Raw genomic sequence first — 26217 nt, 5'->3', positions numbered from 1 at the left:
TTTTAAAAAAAATATTACTTTTGCGAAAAAATTGAATTTTGTTTTTGTAATTATGGATTGAGTTAGTTTTTCATAGTTTTCTCGGTTAAAGATAGGAGCGCTATATTTTTTTATATTTTTTATGGAAAGCTGAGGAGTATTTACTTAACATATCTCGATATCAGAGATGCTATTATTATCGTTTTTAAGTTAGAATTTTGTAAATTTAACATGTTTTAAGTCTTCGATCAATATTCATATGTGACTAAACTAGACCTATGCTACTAGAATCCAATCTTCCCGCAAGTGTGAGTTTTGCTTATTGGCTTCAATTTAATATATCGATCATCTAAATCGGTTCAGTAGTTCAAATGTTATGATTTTTTGCAGAAAGTTATTTTTAGACAAATGGGGAAAAATGATTTTTTTTAAAATCATATCTAAAAAACGAAAAAATAGCAACCCTGATATCGAGATATGTTGTGTAAAAAATCCTCAGCTTTCAAGAAAAAATATAAAAATATATAGCGCCCTCTAGTCCAAAGTCATAAAAAAAATAAAAAACGACTACAATCAATAATTACTAAAATATAATTATGTATTTCGCAAGTTAAATATTTTTTTTATAAAAGGCTAGGTCAATTTTATATGTCGATCATCTAAATCGATTCAGTGATTCAAATGTTATTAATTTTCATTTGTCATTTTTGGGAAAAAGTGGAAAAAAATGATTTTTCGGACCACTTAATAACTTATGTGCTGTAAGTGTGTTTAAATGTTTCAACGATCTACACATACAAACATACACATACATACACAAACATACGCGTTGTTAATTTCTATAAAACACAGTATTTCTCCGTTGATATATTGGACATCCACCAAGGCTTGCGGTCTTGTCGTTTTTATTTTTAAAAAAATGCAGTGTATATTTTCCATCCGCCATGCAAGGCTATACAAGTTTTAGACCACCACACGGCCATGAACCATGTCTGTCGTAACAATATCGAACAGTAACCCATATTTCGTCATAAGCAGACCCGAAAGCAAATGTAAGTTGTTGAAAATAGAATGAAAATTTTTATTCGATGTTGTTTAAATACATAGGTTGCATAGTCCTGACCCTAACTTAACTATTTTTCAATAAATCTCCTTGCATTTCAGCAAAACAATCTTGTCTAGAACAGAAAATAATTATCAGAGACAATTTTCGTTCAAGATTTTTCCTTACCTGCAGAGAATGCAATTCTCGCGTAACTTTTGAAAAGGTCCTATGTAACAAATGTAAACAAATCGAGTTAATGGATGCACGCTATTAGTTTTCAATCATCGAATGTATTACAAAAACAATCGTTCACGTATCTATCTTCTTCATCTTATTGTCGCCGATACAAAAAATATCCAATGTACAGATTCGAATTTTAAGCACCCGGCTATTACTTCGGACGCCACTTTCCTCCGACGGCCGAAACGTCCGAAGTAACAAAGCAGTCAAAACAACTCGCAGTCGTACTTCGGTCGTTTTGGAATTTGTTTCTTACAGGTGTTGTTATCGATTTCAGTGCAATTCAACGAGTGATAACAATAGTAATCAGTCTTTAGAACGAAATGCTGATATTTGGATTGTTGTTTATTAGTTAGTTTCAAATTTTTATAGTGCAACGTAATATGTCCAATGTGCAAACGCGGGCAGTCAAAACGTCCAATGTAACATTTTTCGCTCCGAGGCTTCAACCTTAATCTCAAATCACGGAACAATAGTTACGATTGGTTTTACGAAGTTATTCTTGACAGCTAGTGGTGAAAACAGTGATAAAGATTGATAGTTTTTAAGACAATTCGCGAAATAATGTTCGGGTCTTCAACTACGTTTTTCCCGAGTTGGCGAAAATGTTACATTGGACCTTTTCAAAAGTTACGCGAGAATTGTTCATTAATTGTGAATAACCGTATCCTCTTTTTCGTCTGCAATGATGTCAAGGCAAAAGTACTTATGTGTATGAGTTCCAAACATCATACACACCAGATGGGCCAACAAGAAGGACTGCCGGGCCGCAGGTTGAGTATCGCTGGTCTAACGTCATGTGTATTGATATATACTAAATATAATAACTTTTCTGTATTAAAACTATGGAAAAATGTCATATGGTGAGTCAAATATTTTTGATGTGATGAATAGATGTGATGAATGTTTTACAGATATGTCTGTAAATTTACAAACATATTTGTAAATCTGGCATCTCTGGTGGTCTGAGAATTTATTGCAAGAAATCGCTTGAAAACATGCAAGAATTTGCTTGAGAATGAAGTGGATTGAGTCCGCACCACTTAGGATAGAAGCAGACGAATTCGAACGAAGCAAGGAGGAAGCAAAGTAACCACACCAATACAACTCAATGTGGTTGTTTACTTTCACTATTCCATACAATTCGTACGACCACTTTTCTGCATCTAGTGTAACCGCCGCCTTAGCCTTATTCACCGATCCCCATACACAGTTCGTTCTGAACTGCACGCACAGTTCAGTCAGCAGTCAGTTCGTTCTGAACTGTATACACAGTTCCGCCAGCGGTCATCGTAAACAGTTCGTTTTGAACTGATTCTGAACTGCATACACAGTTCATCGTTCACCGTACAGTTCGTTCTGAACTGAACTGTATACACAAGTCAGCCAGCGGTCCTCGTACTCAGTTTGTTCTGAACTGGGTAAGCAGTTCATGTGAATTGTTGCCCAGTAAAAAAGAACGACCGATCGTTCACTCTTTTTGGTGAACGAGTTCTTTTGAACAGTTCATGAACGGTTTGCCCATCTCTAGCTCAGATCAAGCAGACCTTTTTTATTTTTGATCCGCAAACAGTATCCAACAATAAATAGATAGTGCCCCTAGCTTGTTACCAAATATTTTTAATTTTTGAATCATCAAATTGTACACTTTTATCTAATCTTGTTTCTGAGACTGTTGAAAAAATATTTGGCAACAGAGCGTGTGAAATAAATCATGCTTTTTGTGCCGTCATTTAGGAACCGTTGTTGAACCATATGTAACCAAGATGAATGGTGTGCGGTTTTGTGTAGTGCGAGGCTGTCCGGTTTTTTCTTCCAAACCCAGCGGTGCTTTTTGAAACCGGTCCGGCAGAAACCGGATAATGTGTAATCGGCCTCAGAGTGAACGTTAGCTTGGGATTGTACAAAAAAAAAGTCCAAACAATGCGTAAATGCGTGACAATATTACACCTCATTATAAAATGATGATTATAAATGAAGATTTACTATAGAAGTCTGTCGCGAAAAATTCGCACCGCGTATCATCTGCTCGCATTTTTAACGTATAACGTTCCGAAATGCAGCTGAAAGCACAGCCACGCGCAAGCGAAAATCACTTTTCGTCATTTACAGTCAAGAGATCCAGCTCCGTCTAATTATGCAGTAGAAAGACATGCTTAAGCGTATTACGTTTATTTACAACATCCCTAACAGTAATCAAACAATTCACATATGTTTCGTTTTCGCTTACAGCGTAAATATATTCCATTCTTCACCATCCCGCTTCAAACTGTCAGTCTTCGCACCGAGCACACTCCTGCCAACAATATCCACCGCGCCAGGCTTCAGATATTTCTCGTTTACCCTCTGCAGCTGTTCCCTGTCCACAGAAAGTACTTCCTCTCTATGCTTGTTGAACCGTTCCTCACTAATGCCGTGCCGGAATAGGTCCATTCCACGATCGATGGGTGCAATGGGAACATCCAGCTGCTGCAGCACTCCCAGCTTCGCCTCGAACAGTGCTTGATCGTCCATCTTGGCCAGATTATCTACTGTCCATTGGTGGGCATCGTCGAATACATTCAAAGTTATCCGCGTGTTAGGATCCCGATAGCTGAAGAAATTGAACAACCCATCGGTGGTGATTTTTGCGCCGGCTCCATATGCACCGTTCTGCTCACGGACCACCGGCAACAGATACTTCGAGGAAAGATACTTGGCTAGCACTTTAAGTGGGGCATAATCAGAATGCGCGTACGGAACAGTTACGATCGCCTTGGCGCAGTAATTCACCGGGATGTTCATCACGGTATGGCGACAAGCAGTTGCCAAGCGTTGCGACGTATATAAAGCCTCGTTTGACTTTCTCGCTGGAATGCTACCGATGAACTGTTTATATTGCGATAAAATTTCCGATTCAGATGCCTTGTCATAATTCAAAGCACATCGTAGACTCGATTTGCCGAAAAGGGTTTCCGACATAGAGGCTAGTTTCTGAAGTATTTGCTCTGGAGTGTTGCTTTGTGAGAGTTTCTTCATAAGGGCAATATGTTCGATACCCATAAGCTGCTCTTTGAGCCGTCCCGACTCGGTAACCAAACCGTTGGCGTTTTGCATGGCGTACAAGTGGCCGGACTGCGCAATTCCCACCGACAGCTCGGACATATAGTTTTCCAACAGCATTTCAAACCTTCCAACGTCTGTAAGCTCGATCTCGGTGAAAATTTGTTTGAAGATATCAAACATCGCCGGAACATTCTGATTCAAGGCATACGATCCGAACAGAACGCCAAACTCATATCGCCCGTTGTCTTCGACATCCTCCACCAGATGAGTGCTGAAGTGAATACCAGCCGTTTTGGAGTTAATCAGCTGATCAAAATCACGATAGTTCATCTGCTTCGTTCCAAACTGATTGATTGTGGTGTTAAACAGTGGGATCAGCAGTTTTTGGTCTTCGGAGAGTACGCCAGCGTCCAAAATTCCACGAAAATAAGCAACCCCATTGGTGTCCACTCGACAAGTAAGCGTTGGAACATTCTTGATTAGCTGCGTTGTAATGTCATTCTTTTCCGTCGATTTTTGAATCTCGTCAAGCTTCAAACATGGCAATATGTCAATGTTTGGTGTCGCTTTCTGTGCCTTAGATAATTGCAAACCTTCCTCAAATATTCGCTTCCGATCATCAACCGTAAGATTCGTGATTTTCTCATTCAGAACTTTCATTTCACTATCATTGAATTTCCCGTCGTATTGCTCGTCTGGAGACATGGTCATTGTCAATCGATGCTTGTTATTGCGGAAGTAGTATTCGACCTTCTTCTGCAGATACCTTGGGTCACGTGCCATATTCTCCCTCAGTTCTTGGATCAACGCACTGACGTTCATCGATCTAATCAAATCCCCATTGTGGTTCCACAGTGGTGTCAAATTGAACAGCAATCCGAGTCCAAACTTGGTAGACTGATGCCTCATCTGAAGTTCAATATGATGAAGTACAGACTCGAGGTGCTCTTTCTCGAACCCCTTCTCGACAACTTCGTCAATAGTCTGAGCAAAAATATTCTGCACTCTCTTGAAATCTTCTGCTGGAATGTCCTGTAAACCCACCACAAACATCGTATCCCTAATGTTGGGATCGAATCCGGTCAGCTGATTGTATCCTCCCGATAGGTTAGGCTCGATGAGACTTTTGTAGAAATACGAGTTTGGTCCTTTCACTAATAGTTCGCTCAAAATATGCATCAGGAAGGATTCATATACATCGGTTATATTCGACATCAAATAACCGATGGCAATTTGATTCTGCCGCTCCAAAGGTGCTCCCATGTTATCATATCGACATTGTATGTGGCTTTTCTGCGCGACCTTCCAACGCTTCTGTGGCGGAATAGTGCTATAGCTGAAAGAATTAAACCAAACTGTGTTTACTTGTGCTGAGTCACATTCCACTATGAACTCACCTCGAGTCGATCCGATCGAAATCGTTCAAATAGTGCTCATTAACGTATTGCATAGTTTTATCCAAGTTAAAATTTCCATAGCTGTAGATTCTGGCATTGCTCGGATGATAGTATTTCCTATGGAAGCTCACCAAATCTTCGTGCGTGAGTTTCGGAATCTCGAGCGGATCCCCGCCCGAAACGTAGCCGTATGTGTGATCCGGCAGTATCGTATTGAAAAACTTCTGGCCAAACACTGCGGAGTTTTCCGAGAAAGCTCCCTTCATTTCGTTATACACGACCCCTTTGAAGACCAGCTTCGAGGCTTCATCCCGCAAATCAGAATGCTCCAAGCGCCAGCCCTCCTGCAAAAAGTCCAAGTACTTCAGATTCGGTCGGAGCACCGCATCCAGATAAATCGATTGAAGATTCCTGTAATCCACCTCGTTGGTGGACGAGAACGGATACAGGGTATAATCGGGACCCGTCATCGCGTTCATAAATGTTGCCAGGCTCCTGTTCAACATCTTGAAGAATGGATCACGCACAGGAAATCGTTCCGATCCGCACAGAACGTTGTGCTCTAGAATGTGCGGCAAACCGGTCGAATCGAAGGGCGTCGTGCGGAAGTTGATAGAGAAAACATTGTTCGAATCGTTACGATCGATGTGCAAATACTCGAGGCCGGTTCGCTCGTGCTGGAACATGTACGCAACCATGTTGAAGTCCTGGATATACTGTGACCGAGTGCATAGAAAACCGTGGTATCGACCTCCAGGTTTGTATCTATCAGCAGCATTGGCATTAGACAGCACCGCTGGATTTATTTTGGGTACCGTAGATAAGCCCCGACGTAAGGCCGGAAAACGACGATATATAAGTTGACTCAGCATTATTTCGGTGTTTGTCGGCTTTCAAGAACCAGAGGTTATGTAACAATCTTGTGCTGCTTATTTAGATTGCCTAATGTATACATCCAATGCTTACACTCGTTCAATCTTTAAAGGAAAAATGGATATAATGAATGTGTCTCAAATTGCACAAGAATTGCGAAAATTACCCACGATTGCTGAGAACTGTTTTCAGATGTGAAGTTTTGTGTTTGTTACAGAACCCAATCGTTGTGTGGTGACATATTTCGATAAACAAACTCAGTCACTCGGTCACTCAATGAACGGAGTCGGCAAAACAGGTATTCGTACACGAAAAAGTGTGGTTAACCAATCGCTCAGCGTTCGCGTCGAAGCCATGCGCAGTGATTTGCTTCTAATTGGACATACCGAGGCACCACCAGGGATGCCAGGTGATTTTTTCAAATGTCTTGCCATGGTACGAAAAATGTCTTCGAATGTCTTCATCATCATAACGGAGGAAACTAAAATTCATAACTTACTTTTGAACAAAGTTTGATAGCTTTTTCGATGTTTATTCTAATTGGGGTTATATAGCGCTTGTTATTAAACTTACCTTGAGGTTTTTAAATTTATTTCAATAAATTTGAACAAAGGATATATTGCGCAACTGCGAACTGAATTTTATGAGTTTAGAAATGATAATTGGCTTGATGAACCGTTCACTGAGTGAATATAGCCCCAGTTATTCCACGAAAACGGAACTCAATTAGTTTATTTAAGCTTTGAGCTTTTTATTGTAATTCAAACCATTTCCATAAAACTAATTGGTGAGACGGTATGTAACCAGAATACCTTCGATTTGTGAAGTGATCGTTTGAAAGATCTAGGTTAATCTATTGTATAATATAGGCCCAAAATAATAGAAATACAATGTCACAATCATTCGAATTCTCGAGCGCAAATGAGCTCATGTCTTCTAGAAACAATATGTATGAAGACCAAAAATTAAATGTCTTCAAATATTTCATAATGTGTTCAAAATTTCTTCACAAAATCAAATGTCTTCACAGTAAGTCAAATGTCTTTAAAAAAAAAGACATGTCTTCAAACCTGGCATCCCTGGGCACCACTCAGTGTTGCATTAAGGCCCTGTTCTCATCGCAGCGGGGCGTCAGCGTGGCTTGGATGGGGCGTGTGACGCTTATGATTGTGTGTGTGTGTTCTTATCGATGTGTTCACACCAAGCCGACGTGCCGTGAGCGAGGTTTTGGCGTGATGCTGGCGTGCAACTGAAAACACTTCACGCCGGCGATATTTGTCCTTCTCCGCTTCTCTCATGCATATGTTTGTATGTAGTAGTGACATAATTTATAATAAAATAAAGAATCAAGAAAGAAGCCGTATCATGAAAGCTAACGCGAACTGTATGAAAGAATGTGGCAACTAGCATTGTGGGAAAAATTCGAACGGCAAGTAAAATCGAGAAAACATACAGTTTTTATTCGGTCAACTGTTTATTGATTTTCCTCTCTTCATTGTTTTTATTTTAAGCAAATAAATTTCCCTTCTAATGATATCTCTGCTCTGTATTTACTAGTTTTATTTAGCTATACTCTGTATTCATCAACAAAAAGACTGAGTTGTCTGAGAGTGCTGCTCGGTCAATATTTTTTCATAAGGCTGAACTTCTTCCCTGAAATTTATATTCTGAAATGTAAAATGTATGAAATGTATGTTATGAAAGAAACGCACATGTATTGGAATCGATCAGTTTATTCCAATCGTCCGAAGTTTATTGAACTCCGTCCGAATAAAGACACCCAAAGACACGGAGAATTTTGGAATGTTCGTAGTATTAAAGATCACGACTTTAAGTGCGGGTTGCGATTCAGTTTCCGCTCTTAATGGCAAAACTTCTTCGTTTCTATTTTTCGAGAACTCCCAAGAGATCTGTTGTTGTTTTTGTTTTTCTTTATTGATATCTGATAATTTTTGAAGTACCCTTCTATTGGGGCACTACTATGTATAGACTTCGTATTAACCCATATTCCGTGATCCAAAGTTGCAACATTTACAAACCCGATAAGATTTGACTCGGTTAGATTATAGAATGCAACATTGTGCTAATTTCAAATATATATATTTATAGCGAAGCAGGTTTTTACCTGGAAGAAGTCATGATATGGGTCTGGTGAGACTGGAAGAAAATCTGTATTATGAACTTTTAACAAGCAGCTAGTCTCGATGAATTCCAACAAGTACTCCACTCGCCTTACTCACCAGATATTGCATATTCAGATTATGAACTGTTAAGATTCCTGTAAGAACTTGAACTCACTGTATAGCACGAAAAGCGCTTTGCCCACTTTTTTTTACGAGAAAACAAAGAAGTTCTGAGAGGATGGAATGCTCAAGTTGCGTGGAGGTTGCTGAAAAAATGTGGAACAAAACGGTGCATTTATAATCGAATAAATGTATGTCTATAAAAACAATGCTTTTGATTTCCTCCTTAGAATCGGGTGGGATTTTTTCCGGACAATATTTAGCATGATTTAAGGGAGGGAACCCTGTCTGGAAAGTCAAAAAATAATGAATTTTCGTGTTTTTTTTCGGATGTTAGGAATAGAGTGAAGTGTTCGGGGTTTTGACTATTATTTAAGGTATATTTGAACATGTATTTTCCATTTTTTTAATTGCATGAATAATGGTTATTACGCTGTTCAACCATATCGGTCGAGTAGATTCTGAGAAATCGTTATCAGCATGATTTAGAGAAAAACGCGTTTCAGAATTCTACAGCAATACTATATTCCTTGAGGTCACCTCACACTTTTGGCTGTAACTTTCCAACGGAATCCAATATGGAAAAATCATTTTAGGACAACATTTCTGAGCGCATAAGCTTCCCAAAAATGCAAGAAAAATCGATTCTTTCTACCTTCCAGACCGGTCTCCCTTAAGAATTAAGGGTTATAGCGTTTCACCACTCGAAAATTAATATAATTCTGAATTACGTAGAATATATATTTGATAACGTATATATGTTTGAGCGGCAATCTGTGTGTGTTGAACGATCCAAAACTAGCAATACATTACAAAAATTGTTGTGTGTTAATATCTGATAGAAATAGAAAAAATCAAATTAGTTTGTTGTTGTTTTGTTTCATTCTGACGTGGCAGACGTACAATACATGAATTAATATTTCATGGAAGGAATCTGGAAGATGTAATTATCCCATAGGACATTCGCTAATATAGAGCGAGGACGCCGAAAGCATGATCTGACACGCTTCTTGCTTGGCTCGAACACTAATTGGAATTACGTTTTTCATCATCGAGGTTTTGATCCGGATACGTTAAACGATGCTGGAATGTTTCAAATCAAAACCTAATGTCATTCTTTCTCACACACACACACATTGACAATTTTCATAAAACACGCTGAAGACACGCCGCTGGCACGGTGCAATGAAGGTGAATCAAAATAGCGAGAAGTAAACACGACCCGCTCCAGCCACGTTGACGCCCCGCTGCATTGAGAACAAGGCCTAAAGGTGATTGTGACTTGTAATTGAACATATCACCAAACACAACACAATACGAAAGACATGTTAAAACAGTTGTTGATGCATGTTCTGTTTCCTGGGTATTTCAGCTATCGTTATTCGAACTAGCCATTCTCGAATCGGATACGTTAACTTTACGCGAATTGTTGGACTGAGTGATGAAAGATAGTTTGATGCACTACTCGGAAGGAAATGTTCATAAGAGTTCTGGAAACAGAGCTTGTTTTACTTGTTCCGTAACCAGAGCCATTTTCAATTAATTAATTTCAATTTATCCTGATGAAGTGGAAATCTTATATATATTCGATATAAACGCATACTGAAACATCGATTTTAGTATTTTTTCATTTCGTTTATTTATGCTGTCGTTTCCTTTCAATTTGGAATTCAGAAGCTTTTGTTGACCATTGAAACTATCTAGTTTCATCTTTCAATCGCTTCATTTCGCATGCGAAAGAACGCTCGCAAATATTCCAAGCGTTTCAATTCACCAAAATAATTTGTTTCGGAAGGTCTAACGAAAAAAGAGAAATCAAAAGGGGTATGTTATCCGAAATAATCGCCCATTTTATCAAACGCATGGACGGCTAGAAGTCGTTTTCGTGCAATATAAACACGACACATGAAAACGAAACTGGATACCAACAATTCCATCAGATATTTTCGAAAAGGCGATGATTGTGAGTCTTTTTTTGAGAACAAAAACCGCTTCAGGAGGGTTATCCAAAAAAGCTACACTTTTTTACATTACATTCATTTCATTAGTACTTTTCGAGGCGATTCGATGTTAACCTTCCATCTCAACCTGAGCTGCTCGATTAAATTAATGTTTCAATTCTCTCTAAAACAACGGTGAAAAAACAGTGAAAAATTCAGTGTTAAGAATGAAACAAATGAACGTGAAATGCACGAAGAAAGTCGTGAAAGGAGAGCCAGCGTGGATAAGGCGCTACACGAAATGCAGTAGGTTCATTATTGAGTGACGATTTGTTATAAAGATTTACTTTTTGAGGCTTAGTTTAGAACTCTTTGTGCCAATGGCTATAAGGTACCTCGTCGAAGCTGTCTGGATAATTGAAATCATGTCGAAAAATAGTAACCTAGTAACCTTTATGCATATGCTTCCGCCAGCTGGCTCGGCTAATGTGATTCAGGGAGTGCTTTGATCGTGGTACCGCCACTGGCGCATAATTAGCAGCTTTGTTTTTTTGTGCTGGTTCATAACGACAATCAACCGTGCCGGCGAAACTGTAGTTAATGTTTAGTGTTGTTGGGATACCATCTATGTAAATAAGTTCAAACTTACGGGATACATCCGAACAGCAATTCTGACATTACGTTTTACCTTCCACTTCACTTTCCTTGGATCATACTTCCGACAGTCATCAAACGAGGGAGAAGTCAAATATTGTATATTGGTAAGTTGATGATTAAATTATTACAGTTAAATTTCCTAAAAGTTTAATGGTAAATTTTCGCAGAACCATCTCTAAATGTTATTCAATAATAAATTTCCATGAAATTTTAATTTCAAAATTAAAGAAAATCATTTGCAAGTCAGTTTGCTGGTAACCTTGGTGATTTTGGAAGGTACTGCGCCGTCAATCTTCTATATCGACACCGCAAATGGCACTCAGTGCCACTTTACACAACTGCATCGCTGATACCAAGACGGGTCCAAGACGGGTCTATGGTACTAGGTGAGGCCGTTTCGTCACTAAGTTGGTTAGGGGAGCGGTATATGAAAACAGCACGGAAGAAAGTAGAAGGGGAATTATTTGCTTGTAGCGTGAAAGAGACAGACTGATCACGAGCGAGCTTCGGCAATAGCGTATTGTGTTTTGTTTACAAACAAAACACAGTAGACTTCCAAGATGGCTGAAGAGTGGTTTTAGCAAGTTGGCCCACCTTAGGATATACTTCTACGCGCCTTGGCAGAGACAAGAAAGGTGTTTTCTATTTCTGGTATTACTGCACTCGCGACCCATTCATATACGTCTCTAGGCTTATAACGTTACCAGACAGTATCAATTTTTTATACGAATCGAAAAAATGGTCACTAAAATATCTCAGGAAACATTCGACAGTGTCGTGAAAGAAAACATGGTCGAGTTCGGCATGTCGCTCGAGGAAGCACGCGAGGAGAGTGTGAAACAATTTGAATCCCAGGGTATCAATTTGGGCAACATCATCAAGGATTTGAATGTTGATCCCGTGACAGGGACCCCTTTGCTGAATGAAAGCGTTGACTATTTGAAAACAAAAGGAAAGCCACAGCTAGATGCGGATAAAGGGGCGATATGTAAACATCTGGATGTCGTGATTGCCGAGAGCGAATTGGTAGCGTAAAACAAGTTCCTTAGGTTTGAGTAATGTAAAGCAATGAGAAAGTTTTTTTTTCTTTGTTTGTCTAGAGTGTACCTCACCGTGTGTTGGCGGCTCAACTTGGTGCCTACGAATATGTCGTCAAAACCCTGCACGAAGAATGTGATTTGGATAAGGAAATCCAAGATAAACTTTTTATGGCAGCTAATTCCATTATAAACAGTCAACCTGATGTGTTCGATGATAGATCACTCGAGATAGTTACAAAGTAGTACAGAAATATTTTTGTTTTCAAATTTGTAATCGAAATTTTAATTTCAGATTCTTAGCTGAAAAAGAACCTAAAACCACATGTGACGCGCTCCGATGGTTTCAGAAAGCATGTATCCGACACGAGATGAATCGACGCCTCATCATGAATAAGTCTAGATTCGTGAACGAATGCAACATACTTCTCGGCAGCGACAATGCGGAAATTGTAAAAAACGTTTGTGCTTTATTCAGATACCTTATATTGGACGATGACATTCGGGTGGAGTTTGGTTTGGCACATGAACACGCACGAATGTTGTCTGTGCATTTGACTGACGTAACGCAACTTTTATTCAGTATGATTTTAAATTTAAATCTTCTATACTTCTTTTCATCATTTCATTTCTACATCCAGAATTCAAAACCAATCAGGCTCTCATTTGTGATATACTACTAACCATTGGAGCCCTAACCGTTCGTAACGAGTACTGCCAGGTTGTAGAGGAAGCAGGTGGTCTTAAATTTATCATGGATGCAATGGTCGAGTTCCCAGAGAACGTCAGACTTCTTAGGGAAGCCACCAAGCTGCTGAAGGCTCTCGCAGGGAATGATTCGGTAAAATTGCACATCATTCAGGGAGGAGCGGCACCACTGCTTGAGTCGGCGCTGAATCGCCACAAAGACAAGGAATCATTTGCGCGCTATGCCTTATTGTGCGTTGCCACACTTGCCTTGAGGGTACAGGAAAATAGTGCCGCATTGTTCGAATCGGGTATATCCGATACGATTATTCAAACGATGAAGATTCACCCTAAAAACCAACATGTCCAACGTAATGGTGCCTGGGCTATCCGTAACATGGTCTCACGATGCAGGGATCAATGCGACACGTTTATCAGTCAAGGTGCAGAGGATGTGCTGAATCAAGCCATCGCGGATCATCCAAAAATCAATCAGGATGTCAGGTCTGCACTTCGTGATCTCGGATGCAAAGTGCATTTGAACGAGGAGTGGAAAGGAATATCTGATATTCAGATCAGCCGAGATTAATGACGCCGTGGGACGGACTGAGGGATTGTTGGACGGTTGAGAAGAGAGAGAGCAAATGATGAATTATTCCGCTTCATATAACAGTAAAACAGAGCACAAAGACTAACGTAAATATTGATCCATAGCGTAAAACTTCTTTTTCGTTTTCCTTATATAACGTACTAAACATGTTATGCATTATGTGATTCCATTTGATAATCAATACCAGAGATCGAAATTCTCGCTCGGCTGCGCGATAAATATTCAGTCATCAATCTAGTTTTCGATGAACCGTATATTGTTGATATTTTCGTCTCTTCCTTTTCACCGAAAATTCTTTTTCAGAGAGAAAGAGATGTGGAAAATCTCTATCTAGGAAGTTCAACGAGAATGCTTTTTCGTCTCGCATTTGGTACTGAAAATATGGAGCGAAAAATCAAAGCTAACTTTACAAACATTAGTCTGTTAGAGCAGCGTCCAAATGATCTGCATTTGGACAGCGTCTGAATTGTACAGATATTAATCCATCTCATGTTCATTTCACGACGAAACCCAATATTGCCGCATGTTTTCAGCTGTACTGAAGAAGTGAAAAACCATTATCGGCATCAAGGAGTCACTGAAAACGAAACCATTTTTCGGCAATCATAACTCACCGAAAAATAAAAATCGGCTTTGCGTTTCTCGCGAGAATCGGAGTGAGCGTATAACATTCTCTCGCCTCCTATATTCTCAGCTATTTTTCCCTGTAGGTGAAAATGGATGTTTTTCGTCTCAAATCGGCGAGCATTTCGATCTCTGATCAATACATTAACAATTAATAACAAAGCAAAGGTATATGTCATTTTGAGGGTGTATAATAAATGATTAGAAAAAGAAACATTTATTCACAGTCAATTTCACCACGATATCGTCTAGATTTCGTAAATCATGGAATATGACGGAATTTCCCAGCAATTAGGCAAGATCTTTCCAATTTTGATAACCGTGTTGCGTCATATTACTTCAAACGACAGTTCAATTTGGCCAGTCGTTGTTACCGTCGATATAATCGTTTTCTCTATAATCGGTATGTAAAATGAACGAAAGCGAATCTACGCATCAACCCTCGTGGGTTCTGGTCATTTGTGAATACCAAACGAAAAGATGCTGGACTGATGTTTGCTGGAAATAGCAAGACTAATAATGATCCTGAGAAATGCAATTTGTTTGCACGTTATTTTAAACGAGTTTTTAACAATTCCTCAACCTCTGCTATGCAAGTTGCAGAAGCTACAAGTGGGTTGCCTCGTGATAAAATCAACTTCGACATTCCTCACATTACAGAAGAGACGATGAGGACCTTCTTCTTGAATGGCGTTAACGTTCCCTGTGGAACTTTTGCCGTCTCAACCTATGAATTAATTAGCGTCATTTATTAATACTTAGTTGAGATTTCTTAAGCCAAATAACACGCCTTGAATGTATTCTGAGGGGCAAGCTCTAGAATACGCGTGACCACAGTGCAAGTCGAAGGAAATTTCTTTGACGAAAAATCCTTCGGCCAGAACGGGAATCGAACCCGAACACCCGGCAGGATAATGTGAGACGCTAACCACTCGGCCACGGGTGCACCTGGACGATGAAGACCGCTATGCGTAAATTAACGCTTTCGTATGCCGCTGGGCCCGACGGAATACCCTCAGCAGTCTTGAAGCTTTGTGCAAATATTCTTTGCTCTCCGTTAACAACGATAATCAATCTTTCGATACAGCAAAGCGAATTTCCCACACGTTGGAAATCTTCTTATATGTTTCCGGTGCACAAACAAATACTATATCGACACACACACGGTATCCACGAACATGGTGCAGTTCACATCGTTTTGTTCGCGAAGTATGGATTCAGGATGTCAAGTTGATGCTGCATACATGGATTTGAAAGCTGCTTTCGATTCAGTGAACCACGAAATTCTCCGTTTCTTATTTTGCTGACGATGCAAGAATATTCAAATCAGTAAAATTCCATTCAGACTGCCAGGATCTGCAAACTTTTGTGTGTACCTTTGCAGATTGGTGTTCCAGAAACATGCTGAGTCTCAGTGTCGAAAAATGTTACGTGATCTCCTATCACCGCAAAAATGAACCGATCATCCATGACTACATCTTTTCTGGTTGTCATCTTGAGCGAGTATAACACCTCAAGGATCTCGGAGTTATCCAGGATAGCGGACTTTCTTTTCGGAATCACTATCACGATATTGTTGCCAGAGCCAATCGCCATCTGAGCTTTATATCCAATATTGCCTACGAATTTCATGACCCCCTGTGTCTCCGATTCCTGTACTGTTCACTTGTCCGATCAATATTGGAATCAAACCTTGTAGTATGGTGCCCCTATCACGCCAGATGGATCATCCGTATTGTAGCTATTCAGAAGAAGTTCGTCAGATACGCCCTCCGATTTCTTCGTTGACGCGATCCGCGGAACCTGCCACCCTACCAGGAGCGTTGTCGTCGGTTGAATATTCAACCACTGAAGTTAGACGCATGATCGCTCAAGCTACATTTGCTGGGGAAACATTTGCAGAAGACATTGACTGCCCACCACTGCTGGCTCAACAGAACATGTAAGTGCCTGAAAGACTATTACCCCAACGTGATTTTCTGCAGTTGGAACCACGAAGCAGAAATTATGTGTTGCATGAGTTCATTTTCACTACTTCCAATGTATATTGATTACAGCGTTATTGTTTAATAATTCATTCAAGTTTTTCTCCCTTTTTGACCCAATCTTACCCCCATGACCTATTCTCACCCCCATCGACGGTACCTTGAGTGCTGGGTCGTTCGAAGTTGGATTATTTCCACGAACGTCAGAGGGAACCTGAACCGCTGTATTCCATTTTTTAGGCAAGCTAACAAGGGATATCACCATAGGGACGTCCCCTTGAACTTTGAGAGTGGCCACTTTTTGCGCCGGGGATTCCCAATTGATTTGCATTTGTTGCAAGTCATGGGCCTTGGCACGAAATGTCGCACCGGTAGCCTCAATTTGTCCACCAGAACGTAGCCAGGGAGGGCTGAACCAGCAAAAGTAATTCGAAACGAGTCGGACGGAGTGAATTTAGTTTTTTCCTCTTCCTGGGAAACTTTTCCTAGTTGATGGCAGTCCAAAATTTCAACTTGCATCAAAGGGAGTTTTTGAAATCTGCTATCTCCCTTTTTTATTAACTCACTCGTCGTTTCTGCAATTACGTTATGGGAAGGAATGTACACGCGATGTTCTAATATAAACCGCTTGTCGACAACAATCTTACTAGCTTGTTTCGGAATGATCGGAATGCGGGGGATCAGGAATGCGAGATCGAAGATTTAGTTGAAACGGGTGGGTTTGGGTGGATGAGTGGAGAGGTTTACGGATTTTTTAGAGGGAGGCATTTGAGGACGGGTTAATACTTCTTCGGATAATAAATCTTCTAACGCCACTTCCCGGAACCTTTTTGAGCGACCGAAAGAAGCCATCGTAAGAGATCTCCATATTAAAAGACCCCCCATCTTCTACCATCATTTATGTGGCTGGTAAATACAATAATTTGAAATGATTCCTGTAACCTAATAAAAAGTGTGTTCCCGTGGCCGAGCGGTTAGCGTTCCATATTTGGGGAAGTGAGGGCATAGTTGTCACCCTAAGGAATAAGCCCATTTCCAACGTACATATACCTCTTCAATTCCCGTTTCTCGAAGAATATTATAGTTCAACTCATTGTTGATCAAGATAGCAAACGGCTTTTGCTATAAAAAAATCAAAACAGTACACTTTTCATCATTAGAAAAAAAAAGGTGAAAAATAGATCTTTTCACCTAGAGTCTCGATTTATATTTTCTCATGCATACAACGTAGTAAGAAACACATAAACGTTTCGCATAATGAGGCTTGGTTTAGTTGAAGTGGCATATTTATCCAGGGTCAAAGCCATAAAAGGATCCTCTTCAAACCCCTAAACATTAAAGCAATTTTTATGCTAATTAATCGCTGAGATTAAACAAAATATCTGTTCACCTCTCCCGGAATATGTGAATAGTCGTCCAAACTGATGATTTGTCCAATATATCAGATTGTATAAACTAAATATCACGAGAAATTCTATAGATACCATGCGCACAGAACTACGGCCTAATAGCTATCGAGAGAGCAATTTCTGTTTTTATTTATATTTTGACATACGATAGCTCTATTGAAGTACAGGGTGACTCAAAAGTCATTAAATTCTTCAAACATAAGGTGACTATCAATACGGCATCTATAGTCAATAGTTATAGTACCAAACAAGCAGGTGACCACTTTGCCTCCCATGACCAATTTGCCCCTACTACCCCTATCATGCCGTGGGATTTTTCGTCAAAGATATTTCTTCCGACTAGCACTGTGATGACTCGTATTCTAGAGCTTGCCACTCCAAAATACATTCAAGGCGTGTTTTCGGCATAGAAATCTCAACTTGATAATACTAATAAATATGACGCAAGTAATACCCACGTTGAGAAGGCAAAAGTTCCACTGGGAACGTTAGTGCCATCTAAGAACAAGAAGAACCTAATAAAAAAATCAATAACAATAACAATAATATTCAGTTTCCATGGAAATTCTCTCAGAAAAGCTTCATAATCGTGGACTTTCACCAATTCTTAACAATTTCCTGTACAATTTACTGTCAGAAAAGCACATGATTTTCTCTCATGGCAGCTCGAAATCTTCTCGTTACAGTTTTATGGGTCTACCACAAGGCTCCAGCCTAAGCCCCCTCTTGTACAGTTTTTACGTCAATGATATGGATGATTGTCTAACTAGAGACTGCACGCTGAGACAACTTGCAGACGATGGAGTTATTTCCATCACTGGTACTAATCCCGTCGTTCTGCAAAAGTCGTTGCAAGATACCCTGAACAATCTGTTCACGTGGGCCCTCAAGCTGGGTATCGAATTCTCTACGGAGAAAACTGAAATGGTCGTTTTTTCTAGGAAGCACGAACCCGCCCAATTCCAACTTCACCTATCCGGCAAAACGATCCAACACTCTATGTTTTTCAAATACCTGGGTGTATATTTTGATTCTAAGTGTACCTGGGGGGACACATTGCGTATTTGAAACAGAAATGCCAGCAAAGAATCAATTTTCTCCAAACAATTACCGGAACATGGTGGGGTGCCCATCCAGGAGACCTCATTCAGTTGTACAAAACAACGATATTATCAGTGTTAGAATATGGCAGTTTTTGCTTCCGATCAGCTGCCAGGATTCATATTCTGAAGCTGGAGAGAATGCAATATCGTTGCTTGCGTATAGCCATGGGGTGTTTGCATTCGACACATACGATGAGTCTCGAAGTTTTGGCAGGAGTACCCCCGCTTACTCTTCGGTTCACAGAATTATCCTACAGATTTCTCATCCGTTGCAAGATCATGAATCCATTGGTAATTGATAACTTTGAAAATCTACTCCAACTGACTCCTCAGTCAAGTTTTATGTCTTTATACCATGAGTACCTTACACACGACGTGCACCCTTCACCAGGCATCTCCAACCAAGCTTGCTTCCCATACTTCTGCAATTCCTCTGTCATTTTTGGTCTGTCCATGCGACAAAAAATCCATGTAATCCCAGATCACCTACGCTCCGATTCTATTCCGCCGATATTTTCGGCAGAATATGGGAAAGTTAGATCTGATAAAATGTTCTTTACTGACGGTTCATTCATAAACGGGTCCACTGGCTTCGGCATCTTCAATGAAAATTCCAGTGCCTTTTTCAAACTCCGTGTATGTCGCTGAACTGGGTGCGATATATTACGCATTAGGGATCATTGAAACATTGCCCATCGACCACTATTTTATTTTTTCAGACAGTCTCAGCTCAATAGAGGCAATCCGCTCAATGAAAGTTGATAAACGCTCATCTTATTTCCTAACAAGAATAAGACAACTATTGCGTGTTTTGGTCGAAAAATTATTCAAGATTACCTTAGCATGGGTTCCCTCTCATTGCTCGATTCCGGGGAATGAGAAAGCGGACTCGCTAGCTAAGGTGGGCGCTTTAGAAGGCACACTTTTTGAAAGCCAAATTGCTTATAATGAATTTTTCCACATTTCTCATCAGTATACGCTCGTAAGTTGGCAGCGCATGTGGAGTGAAGATGAGTTCGGTCGCTGGTTACACACGATTATCCCTAAGGTCTCGACGAGGGCATGCTTCAAGGGATTGAATGTAGGTCGTGATTTCATTCGCGTGATATCTCGGCTTATGTCCAATCACTACAACCTAAACGCGCATCTCTATCGCATTGGCTACCACGACATCGAGCATGTTGTCTGGTCGTGTATCCGGTTCCATGCTGCTCGCTCTCAGCTCTCTAGAGCACTGAGACCACAAGGCAGACAATCGGATATCCCCGTCCGGGATATCTTAGGTAGCCGTGATCCTGATCTTCTGCTTCATCTATACCTGTTCCTCAGAAACGCCGATGTCAACGTTTAATGATGTTTCCTTCGTTGTGTCCCCGTTTCATATCCCTCCTATCCGATCGATAAACTTTTACTTAGTCGCGGCAATACATACACACAGATGCACGGGCCGAAGGTTGTGCAGTCCACTGATTATTCAACAAGAGCCAAAGAACCGCTCATGACGACTCTACACGAGCTGATGATTGCGCCGGCTAGTGACCATTCTATCCTGGATTCCTCGAGTCGAGAAAGACGCACCACGCTAGATATGGGGTACAGACTAGGGGGGCGTTGCCGATTAATGGTCAGCTGCATCCCAATAGGAAGTATCCCGTGTCGGGCACCCGTACAGAGCATCGAAGACTGCGACATACCAATTATGAGAACACTTGTAATACTAACCTCGAGTCAACCGCGAGTAATCGGTTACATATTACTAATATAGTCTAAGCAAACATTGTCAAAATATTGAACTCCCGGCCCCGTTAGGCTGACGCCATATGAGCCTTAATAAAATATATATTTTGGATAAAAAAAAAATAACAATAATAATTATTACGATTGAGATTAATACGATAACGGATGCTGCTCGATCGGATGATCGCAGGCACCGCTGTGATTGTGCACTTGGCAGTTCGGTGCTTGTTCTCACTGACAGTGATTCACACTGGTATACTTGCAGTCTATGCTGAAGCCACTCTTTTTAATTTCCCGTTTGGTGCCTTATCCGTATCACTATATTTATCGGGAAAGAAAACACCGGTTAGCGTCGGCTGTTATTCGAGGTCTGGGAGGTTTGTGAGCAATCGGTTTCATTGCCATCAGGCCTGCGATGCGATGTGATCGCGTTCGGAACAGAAATCGGCGAGAGCTGGATTACAGCTTGTGATGTGGAGGGTTTCATTGTCGCAGGTGTTGCGGGGGGTGGCATCGTGTGTTTCTTGTTGGGTACTGGAGTTTGCATCTCACTTACTCCAAAGAGACTTGGGTGTTGACCCGCAATATCGTTAAGTCCGATTGTACGCGGACCTTTTGTCGGTTTACTTGGATTCGTTTGTTTGTTCTGTAAGGGTTCGGACGGTTTACTTTTCGTTACGCTAGCGTACGATTGATCTGCTGCGAGCTTCTGTACCAGCAGTTTCTTGTTTTGTACACATGGAATGCCTATGTGTACAAACTCATGGCAGTGTAGGCAAGTTTGTCGTTGTCCTTTGTACCTCAACGCAGTTTCTTCGCCCTGGATTGTAACGAGAGAGGGAATATTCTTGGTGACTATCATTCGAGCAACACGAACTCCGGTTTTTACACCACCAAATTCGCTGAATCTGTCGTCCCACAGTAGGTCACGAATGCTAATGACTTCGCCGTATTCTGCGAGAAAATCGGTAATCTGGTCGTTTGTGACGCTCTCGGGTAGCTCAAGCAACTTGACTTCTACCGAACCGTCCTCCATCGTAATTCGTATCTTGTAGGTCTTTCCATCAAATACGAAATCGTGTTTGTTGTCGTGCTGTTGCACTATCTTCTCGGCAAGTTGGAAGTCGTTGACCTTAACGAAGGTACATCCAAGTCGTCTGCTGGGCTGGAGTTGGAGAACATTTTCTCTCGTAAGACCAAGCTCCTTCCCAATGAACTTATGGATCTCTTCATGGGAGAGTAACTTCGGAAACTGCGAATAGTCAACGCGAAACGTATTTTCGCGGCGCGGCATCGCGAGGTGTCACGTCGCGGATAACGTTAGAAGAATAACCGATAAAAAAAACGTATTTAGTAGTCCGTGAACGACTTCCGAAATCTGCTTGTCTAAAAACGTCGACTGATCAGCTCGGAAGTTGAGCGCTAACTGAACTACATCGCACGTGTCACAATGGATTTATAGAGAGAAATGTTCAACGAACAAATAATTTCGCGTGATGGTCTAAGGTGAATTGGCCTTCAATATCAGACATGATAGGATAATATTTGGTGGGGTTATAGGAAGACGCTGGCCTACGCCGATAGGCTGTATACAATTGACACCATAGAAGACAACATTCAACACACTTTCAACACGCTCTCACTGATCTAAGACATCCATTGGTACAAAAAATGATCGAAAATTGGTCTTCCTACAAGTCAACCGAGGTAATAGTACAGAAATCTCTTTTGAATGAAGCCACATTCGTTCATAAATTACTTCAAAGGTGGCTTCAGTGGCAGGATGCTACGAGTAACTCACTTGATTTAGTTTTGTGACTTTCGTCATATATGCCCATTTTGGTGGATACGGAGATAGAGTAAAAAAACTAAATGTGAACGAAATAGTCCGCAAAGTGCGTTATCTGGTGTGTTTCATCAATGAGGTTTTCTTTCGAAGTAACTGTGGACACTCAATATATTTGACTTTCGTGTATTTTATTGAAAAACATTTTACACACACCTCTATCACTACACCTCGATCTGCTGGAATGACAAATTACCGTTTTCAGAAAAAGAAATATTCTGTGTAGGACTGATAAGGGATAAAATCTGACGAAAACACCTATTTTATTCACACGGACAGACCTACAATCCACGATATTACTCCGTGTTATGATCTATCGTTGTGGATTCGATAATGGATGGTAAAAAAATATGATTGGGCTCGGCGTGTTCTAAAATTCTTTTCATCCTTCCAGATACTTCACTGTTTCACATTACTCATTCAGCACTGTTTTACAAATATGGTATAATACGTTTGAACGAAAAAGCTCCGATTGTTGCTTTCCAGAAGTCAAACAGATTAATGGAAGAATGTTCCCTAGGCTCATACCGTGTGTACAAAAAGCTCTGAGAAATTTTATTAAATGTATACTGGCGAATTTATACAAAAGCTGAAATCCTAGTCATCGATTTTGTTTGTTTTAATTTATTTTTTGATCCATAAAATCTCTTCAAAGCGCTCTAGCTGCTAGCTGTGATTAACAACGCGTTATCTCGGGGTGCTGTCTAAAAGTACCTATTATTGTACCGATAAATGGCCACACCGGCGACACCGATCAAAATCGACCCCATCAGGTAGCCCCAAAGCTTGTACTGAAAGAGAGAGGATAGCTAAATCAAACCCAACGGGACAAAGCGCATTGCAGAGCGGGGTCAGTGTCGAAAGAAAGAGGAAGAGAAAAGGAAACAAATCAATTTACACCACAATAATTATGACTGCACAGATGGAATTTTTTTCGCGGATTGGACAGTGAGATGGCGAGATATCGAGTTTGCGATGGTGACGATTCCGTGAAAGACAAAACCAAGTTTCTTCTCCATTCTCATATACCCATCTCATCGGAGAAACGAGGCGTTTTACGAAACACGTCAACCATTATGCAATTTCATATGTGTGGCATTATCTAAGTTAGTAAACGAAACGGTTGGAAATTAATATCTCGTAAAACACCCCGAAATCATGTACACGGAGAGGCATGTTAAGTTCATACCTTTACCTTCGATGTTTCGTTGCTCGGTGAAGCAGGGGGAGTTTTGGATTTTTGTTCTAATGATTGCGCACGACCAAGCATTCTCTGATATAAGTTTCTCTCATCGCGATCTTCCTTTTTCGACTTGATGAATAGTTTTGCCAGTTCCTATAACATAAAACACGTTACTTGTGCTTAATATGATCTCATAAATAAACAATGTTGCCCATACCAATTCTATGAGTTTGTCTTCCTTGTCGATAGTGGCTGCACTTTGCATGCATGTAATTGCTTCTTTGGTCTCACCTCGGGCATCTAAAATCTATGTTATTTTCATGTAGTTTTGCTACATAAGAGAAAAAAATATATGAATTACCTTTCCTTTTCGATACAATGCCTTCGCATTATCCGGCTGACATTGCAAAACATAATTAACCGATTTGAGGGCAGCATCGTAGGCAGCAATCCTATATTGTGCCAAAGCCAGATTATTGTACACCTTCATCCGACCCTCTAGAAGTTCCTGAAGATCTGCATTCGGTTCCTGTAAATACTTATGTTTATCTCAACAAAGAAAGTGATTGTTTTTTTTTTCTACTCACCTCTGACACTTCACTGGCTGCAGGGCTAGTGATACCACCTTCGCTCTCGTCCAAGTACTCCAAAGCTCGACGGTAGCTCTGAATAGCTAAGTTATGCTCCTGTCGATTCATCCAAAAGTTACCCCTTAGCCGTTTCTTGTTCCCAATGTCCTTTCTTTGAGCGTACGATTTACTCTCCAAATCGCTTTCCTCCTTGGCAGACACTAGCTCAACGGTATAGGTGATTGTCGCATTCGGTGGAATACTTCGTTCCGGATGTTCTTCGTTTTTTAACCCCAGTGTACCGTAGCCGAACCGTGAATTCACAATCACTTCCGCCTGCTCACCAACGTTCATCAGTTTGAGTGCCATATCGAGCCCTTGAACCACTTCGACATCGTCGATCTGCACCACCAAATTTCGCTCCTCCTCAACAACGGTACCATCATCCAATCTTCCGGTATAGTTGACAACAGCAATGTAGCGGCTTTCCGGTCGAGATCCTGGTCCTTCCCTAAGCACTTTTTTCAAAAGTGTTTTATTGCCCAGGATGTCCATATGTTCATCATTTTTGTTGGCTTGATTCATTTCAGCTCGCTCCTGTTCGTTTATATTGGAAAGGTCTTCAAATGAGCTGCTACAGGATTTTTCGGCGTCCATGGTCGATGCTACAAATTTTAAAAAAAATACTATATATTTACCATATGTATTTTGTGTTCAAAATTAAATCCGTTTATATCGATTATCATCTTGAGAAATATTATCTTTTTCGATAACAATACTCTGGCTGCAACTTTGACCAATGATGACGTCGTTCGATAAAGTGGAAACTGCCTTTGAAAAATCTAGACTTTTTTGGGGCTGAATGAATATTACCTTTGAATGTTCAAAACAATAATTTTGCTTTGTGACAATACGTAAAAAATGGCGTTGAAAAATCCTATATTATCCGAAACACAAAAAAGAAAAACAATAGAAAACGTAGTGATTACAATTTTCACGTAGAAATGCACACTGAGCTCGTCGATCACGAAGAATCCATTCGATTTTCTTTGATGTGTCGAGACATATGTCAACAGAGAGACGTACACGGAAAATGCAAATAGATAGTTTTTTGTCCTTTTTCTCTTCTAAGTTTCTGAATAATTTTTCAAACAAAATTCATATTTAACATTCTGCGAGATAAAAAAAATATTTTGGTAGTTCTTGCTTCCGACTAGATGCCAGGATTTATATTCTCAAGCTAAAAACGATACAATATAACTGCTTACGTATAGCCATGGGGTGTTTGCATTCGACACATGCGATGAACCTCGAAGTCTTAGAAGGAGTTACTCATCGGATCTCAGAATCTTCCTACAGATTTCTCATCTGTTGTCAGATCATGAATCCATTGGTGATTTACAACTTCGAAAACATACTCCAACTGACTCTTCAGACAAGTTTTATGTCTCAATATCATAAGCACATTACCCACGAAGTGCACCCTTCACTAGGCATCTCGAACCAAGTTTGATTCCAGTACTTTTGCTTTCCTCTGTCGTTTTTTATTCGTCCATGCATCTTGAAGTCCATGCAATTCCAGATCGTCTACCAGACGTCGACACTGTACCACTGTCATCGCGAATGTCCAATTACAACCGACTCTAATGTGATACTGAGTGGTGCCTCGGTATGTCGGATTAGAGGTAACTTACTCTACTAGTCATTTTTTGCCGGACGAATTAACTGCGCTACACATACAACGTCCCGTCACCGTTCCGTCAATTATTCTCTTGGACTAATTTTGCAGACGTCGAAGTTGCCGTTGCTGCTGTATGTAAATGCAACCATATGATTCCCATGCGAAAATTTTTGACATTTCATTCGATTAATTTGACTTTACGGTGACATCGCACACCACTCGAGGAGCCTGCATACAAGCTTGAACCGCATATATAGGGTTAACATCTATTCTGATTTTGCAGGACATGTCCTGATTTTGAGATCTATTTGGGGTGTCCTGAATTAT

At 40.4% G+C, this 26217-nt stretch overlaps 3 protein-coding genes across 8 annotated transcripts; 1 reads left to right on the top strand and 2 right to left on the bottom strand.

Moving 5' to 3' along the window:
• Positions 1-3420: 3420 nt before the first annotated feature.
• Positions 3421-6865, bottom strand: LOC129765344 (presequence protease, mitochondrial). The gene is made up of 3 exons (XM_055765536.1): positions 6746-6865; positions 5707-6683; positions 3421-5645 (listed from the first exon to the last, which is right to left on the bottom strand). Exons 2-3 carry the CDS (start codon positions 6576-6578, stop codon positions 3491-3493), a joined length of 3027 nt encoding a protein of 1008 aa, XP_055621511.1. The 5' UTR covers positions 6579-6683; positions 6746-6865; the 3' UTR covers positions 3421-3490.
• A 4999-nt stretch (positions 6866-11864) lies between these two features.
• Positions 11865-24139, top strand: LOC129767023 (armadillo repeat-containing protein 6 homolog). Of its 2 annotated transcripts, XR_008741484.1 has the most exons (5): positions 11865-12445; positions 12520-12698; positions 12752-13038; positions 13098-13839; positions 22663-24139. XR_008741484.1 is itself a non-coding variant. In XM_055767626.1 (4 exons), exons 1-4 carry the CDS (start codon positions 12158-12160, stop codon positions 13730-13732), a joined length of 1389 nt encoding a protein of 462 aa, XP_055623601.1. In that variant the 5' UTR covers positions 11866-12157; the 3' UTR covers positions 13733-14591. The 2 variants fall into 2 exon arrangements, 1 of the variants encoding a protein (XP_055623601.1); XM_055767626.1 differs by lacking the exon at positions 22663-24139 and having other exon boundaries at positions 11866-12445; positions 13098-14591.
• On the bottom strand, positions 22570-25275 carry LOC129767024 (peptidyl-prolyl cis-trans isomerase FKBP8). Of its 5 annotated transcripts, none has more exons than XM_055767627.1 (6): positions 25083-25275; positions 24228-24874; positions 24002-24169; positions 23858-23947; positions 23647-23793; positions 22570-23266 (listed from the first exon to the last, which is right to left on the bottom strand). In XM_055767627.1, exons 2-6 carry the CDS (start codon positions 24864-24866, stop codon positions 23162-23164), a joined length of 1149 nt encoding a protein of 382 aa, XP_055623602.1. In that variant the 5' UTR covers positions 24867-24874; positions 25083-25275; the 3' UTR covers positions 22570-23161. The 5 variants fall into 5 exon arrangements, with proteins under 5 accessions (XP_055623602.1, XP_055623606.1, XP_055623603.1 ...); XM_055767631.1 differs by having other exon boundaries at positions 22570-23248; XM_055767628.1 differs by having other exon boundaries at positions 23653-23793.
• Between the last annotated feature and the right edge of the window lie 942 nt (positions 25276-26217).

This window comes from Toxorhynchites rutilus, chromosome 2 (genome assembly GCF_029784135.1).
Source record: "Toxorhynchites rutilus septentrionalis strain SRP chromosome 2, ASM2978413v1, whole genome shotgun sequence".
Classification (NCBI taxonomy): Eukaryota; Metazoa; Arthropoda; class Insecta; order Diptera; family Culicidae; genus Toxorhynchites; species Toxorhynchites rutilus.
The sequence above is the reverse complement of the archived record's forward strand: the minus strand, read 5'-3'. Positions and strand labels throughout refer to the sequence as shown.

Excerpts from the sequence above, each read along its gene's own strand:
- LOC129767023 (XM_055767626.1), top strand. The coding sequence starts at position 12,158 with ATGGTCACTAAAATATCTCAGGAAACATTCGACAGTGTCGTGAAAGAA. Across the intron at positions 12,446-12,519 it reads TGATTGCCGAGAGCGAATTG|AGTGTACCTCACCGTGTGTT; the intron begins GTAGCGTAAAAC and ends TTGTTTGTCTAG. Across the intron at positions 12,699-12,751 it reads TCACTCGAGATAGTTACAAA|ATTCTTAGCTGAAAAAGAAC; the intron begins GTAGTACAGAAA and ends TTTTAATTTCAG.
- LOC129765344 (XM_055765536.1), bottom strand. The coding sequence starts at position 6,578 with ATGCTGAGTCAACTTATATATCGTCGTTTTCCGGCCTTACGTCGGGGC. Across the intron at positions 5,646-5,706 it reads TTCGATCGGATCGACTCGAG|CTATAGCACTATTCCGCCAC; the intron begins GTGAGTTCATAG and ends TAATTCTTTCAG.
- LOC129767024 (XM_055767627.1), bottom strand. The coding sequence starts at position 24,866 with ATGGACGCCGAAAAATCCTGTAGCAGCTCATTTGAAGACCTTTCCAAT. Across the intron at positions 24,170-24,227 it reads CAGCCAGTGAAGTGTCAGAG|GAACCGAATGCAGATCTTCA; the intron begins GTGAGTAGAAAA and ends AAGTATTTACAG. Across the intron at positions 23,794-23,857 it reads AAGACAAACTCATAGAATTG|GAACTGGCAAAACTATTCAT; the intron begins GTATGGGCAACA and ends TTTATGTTATAG.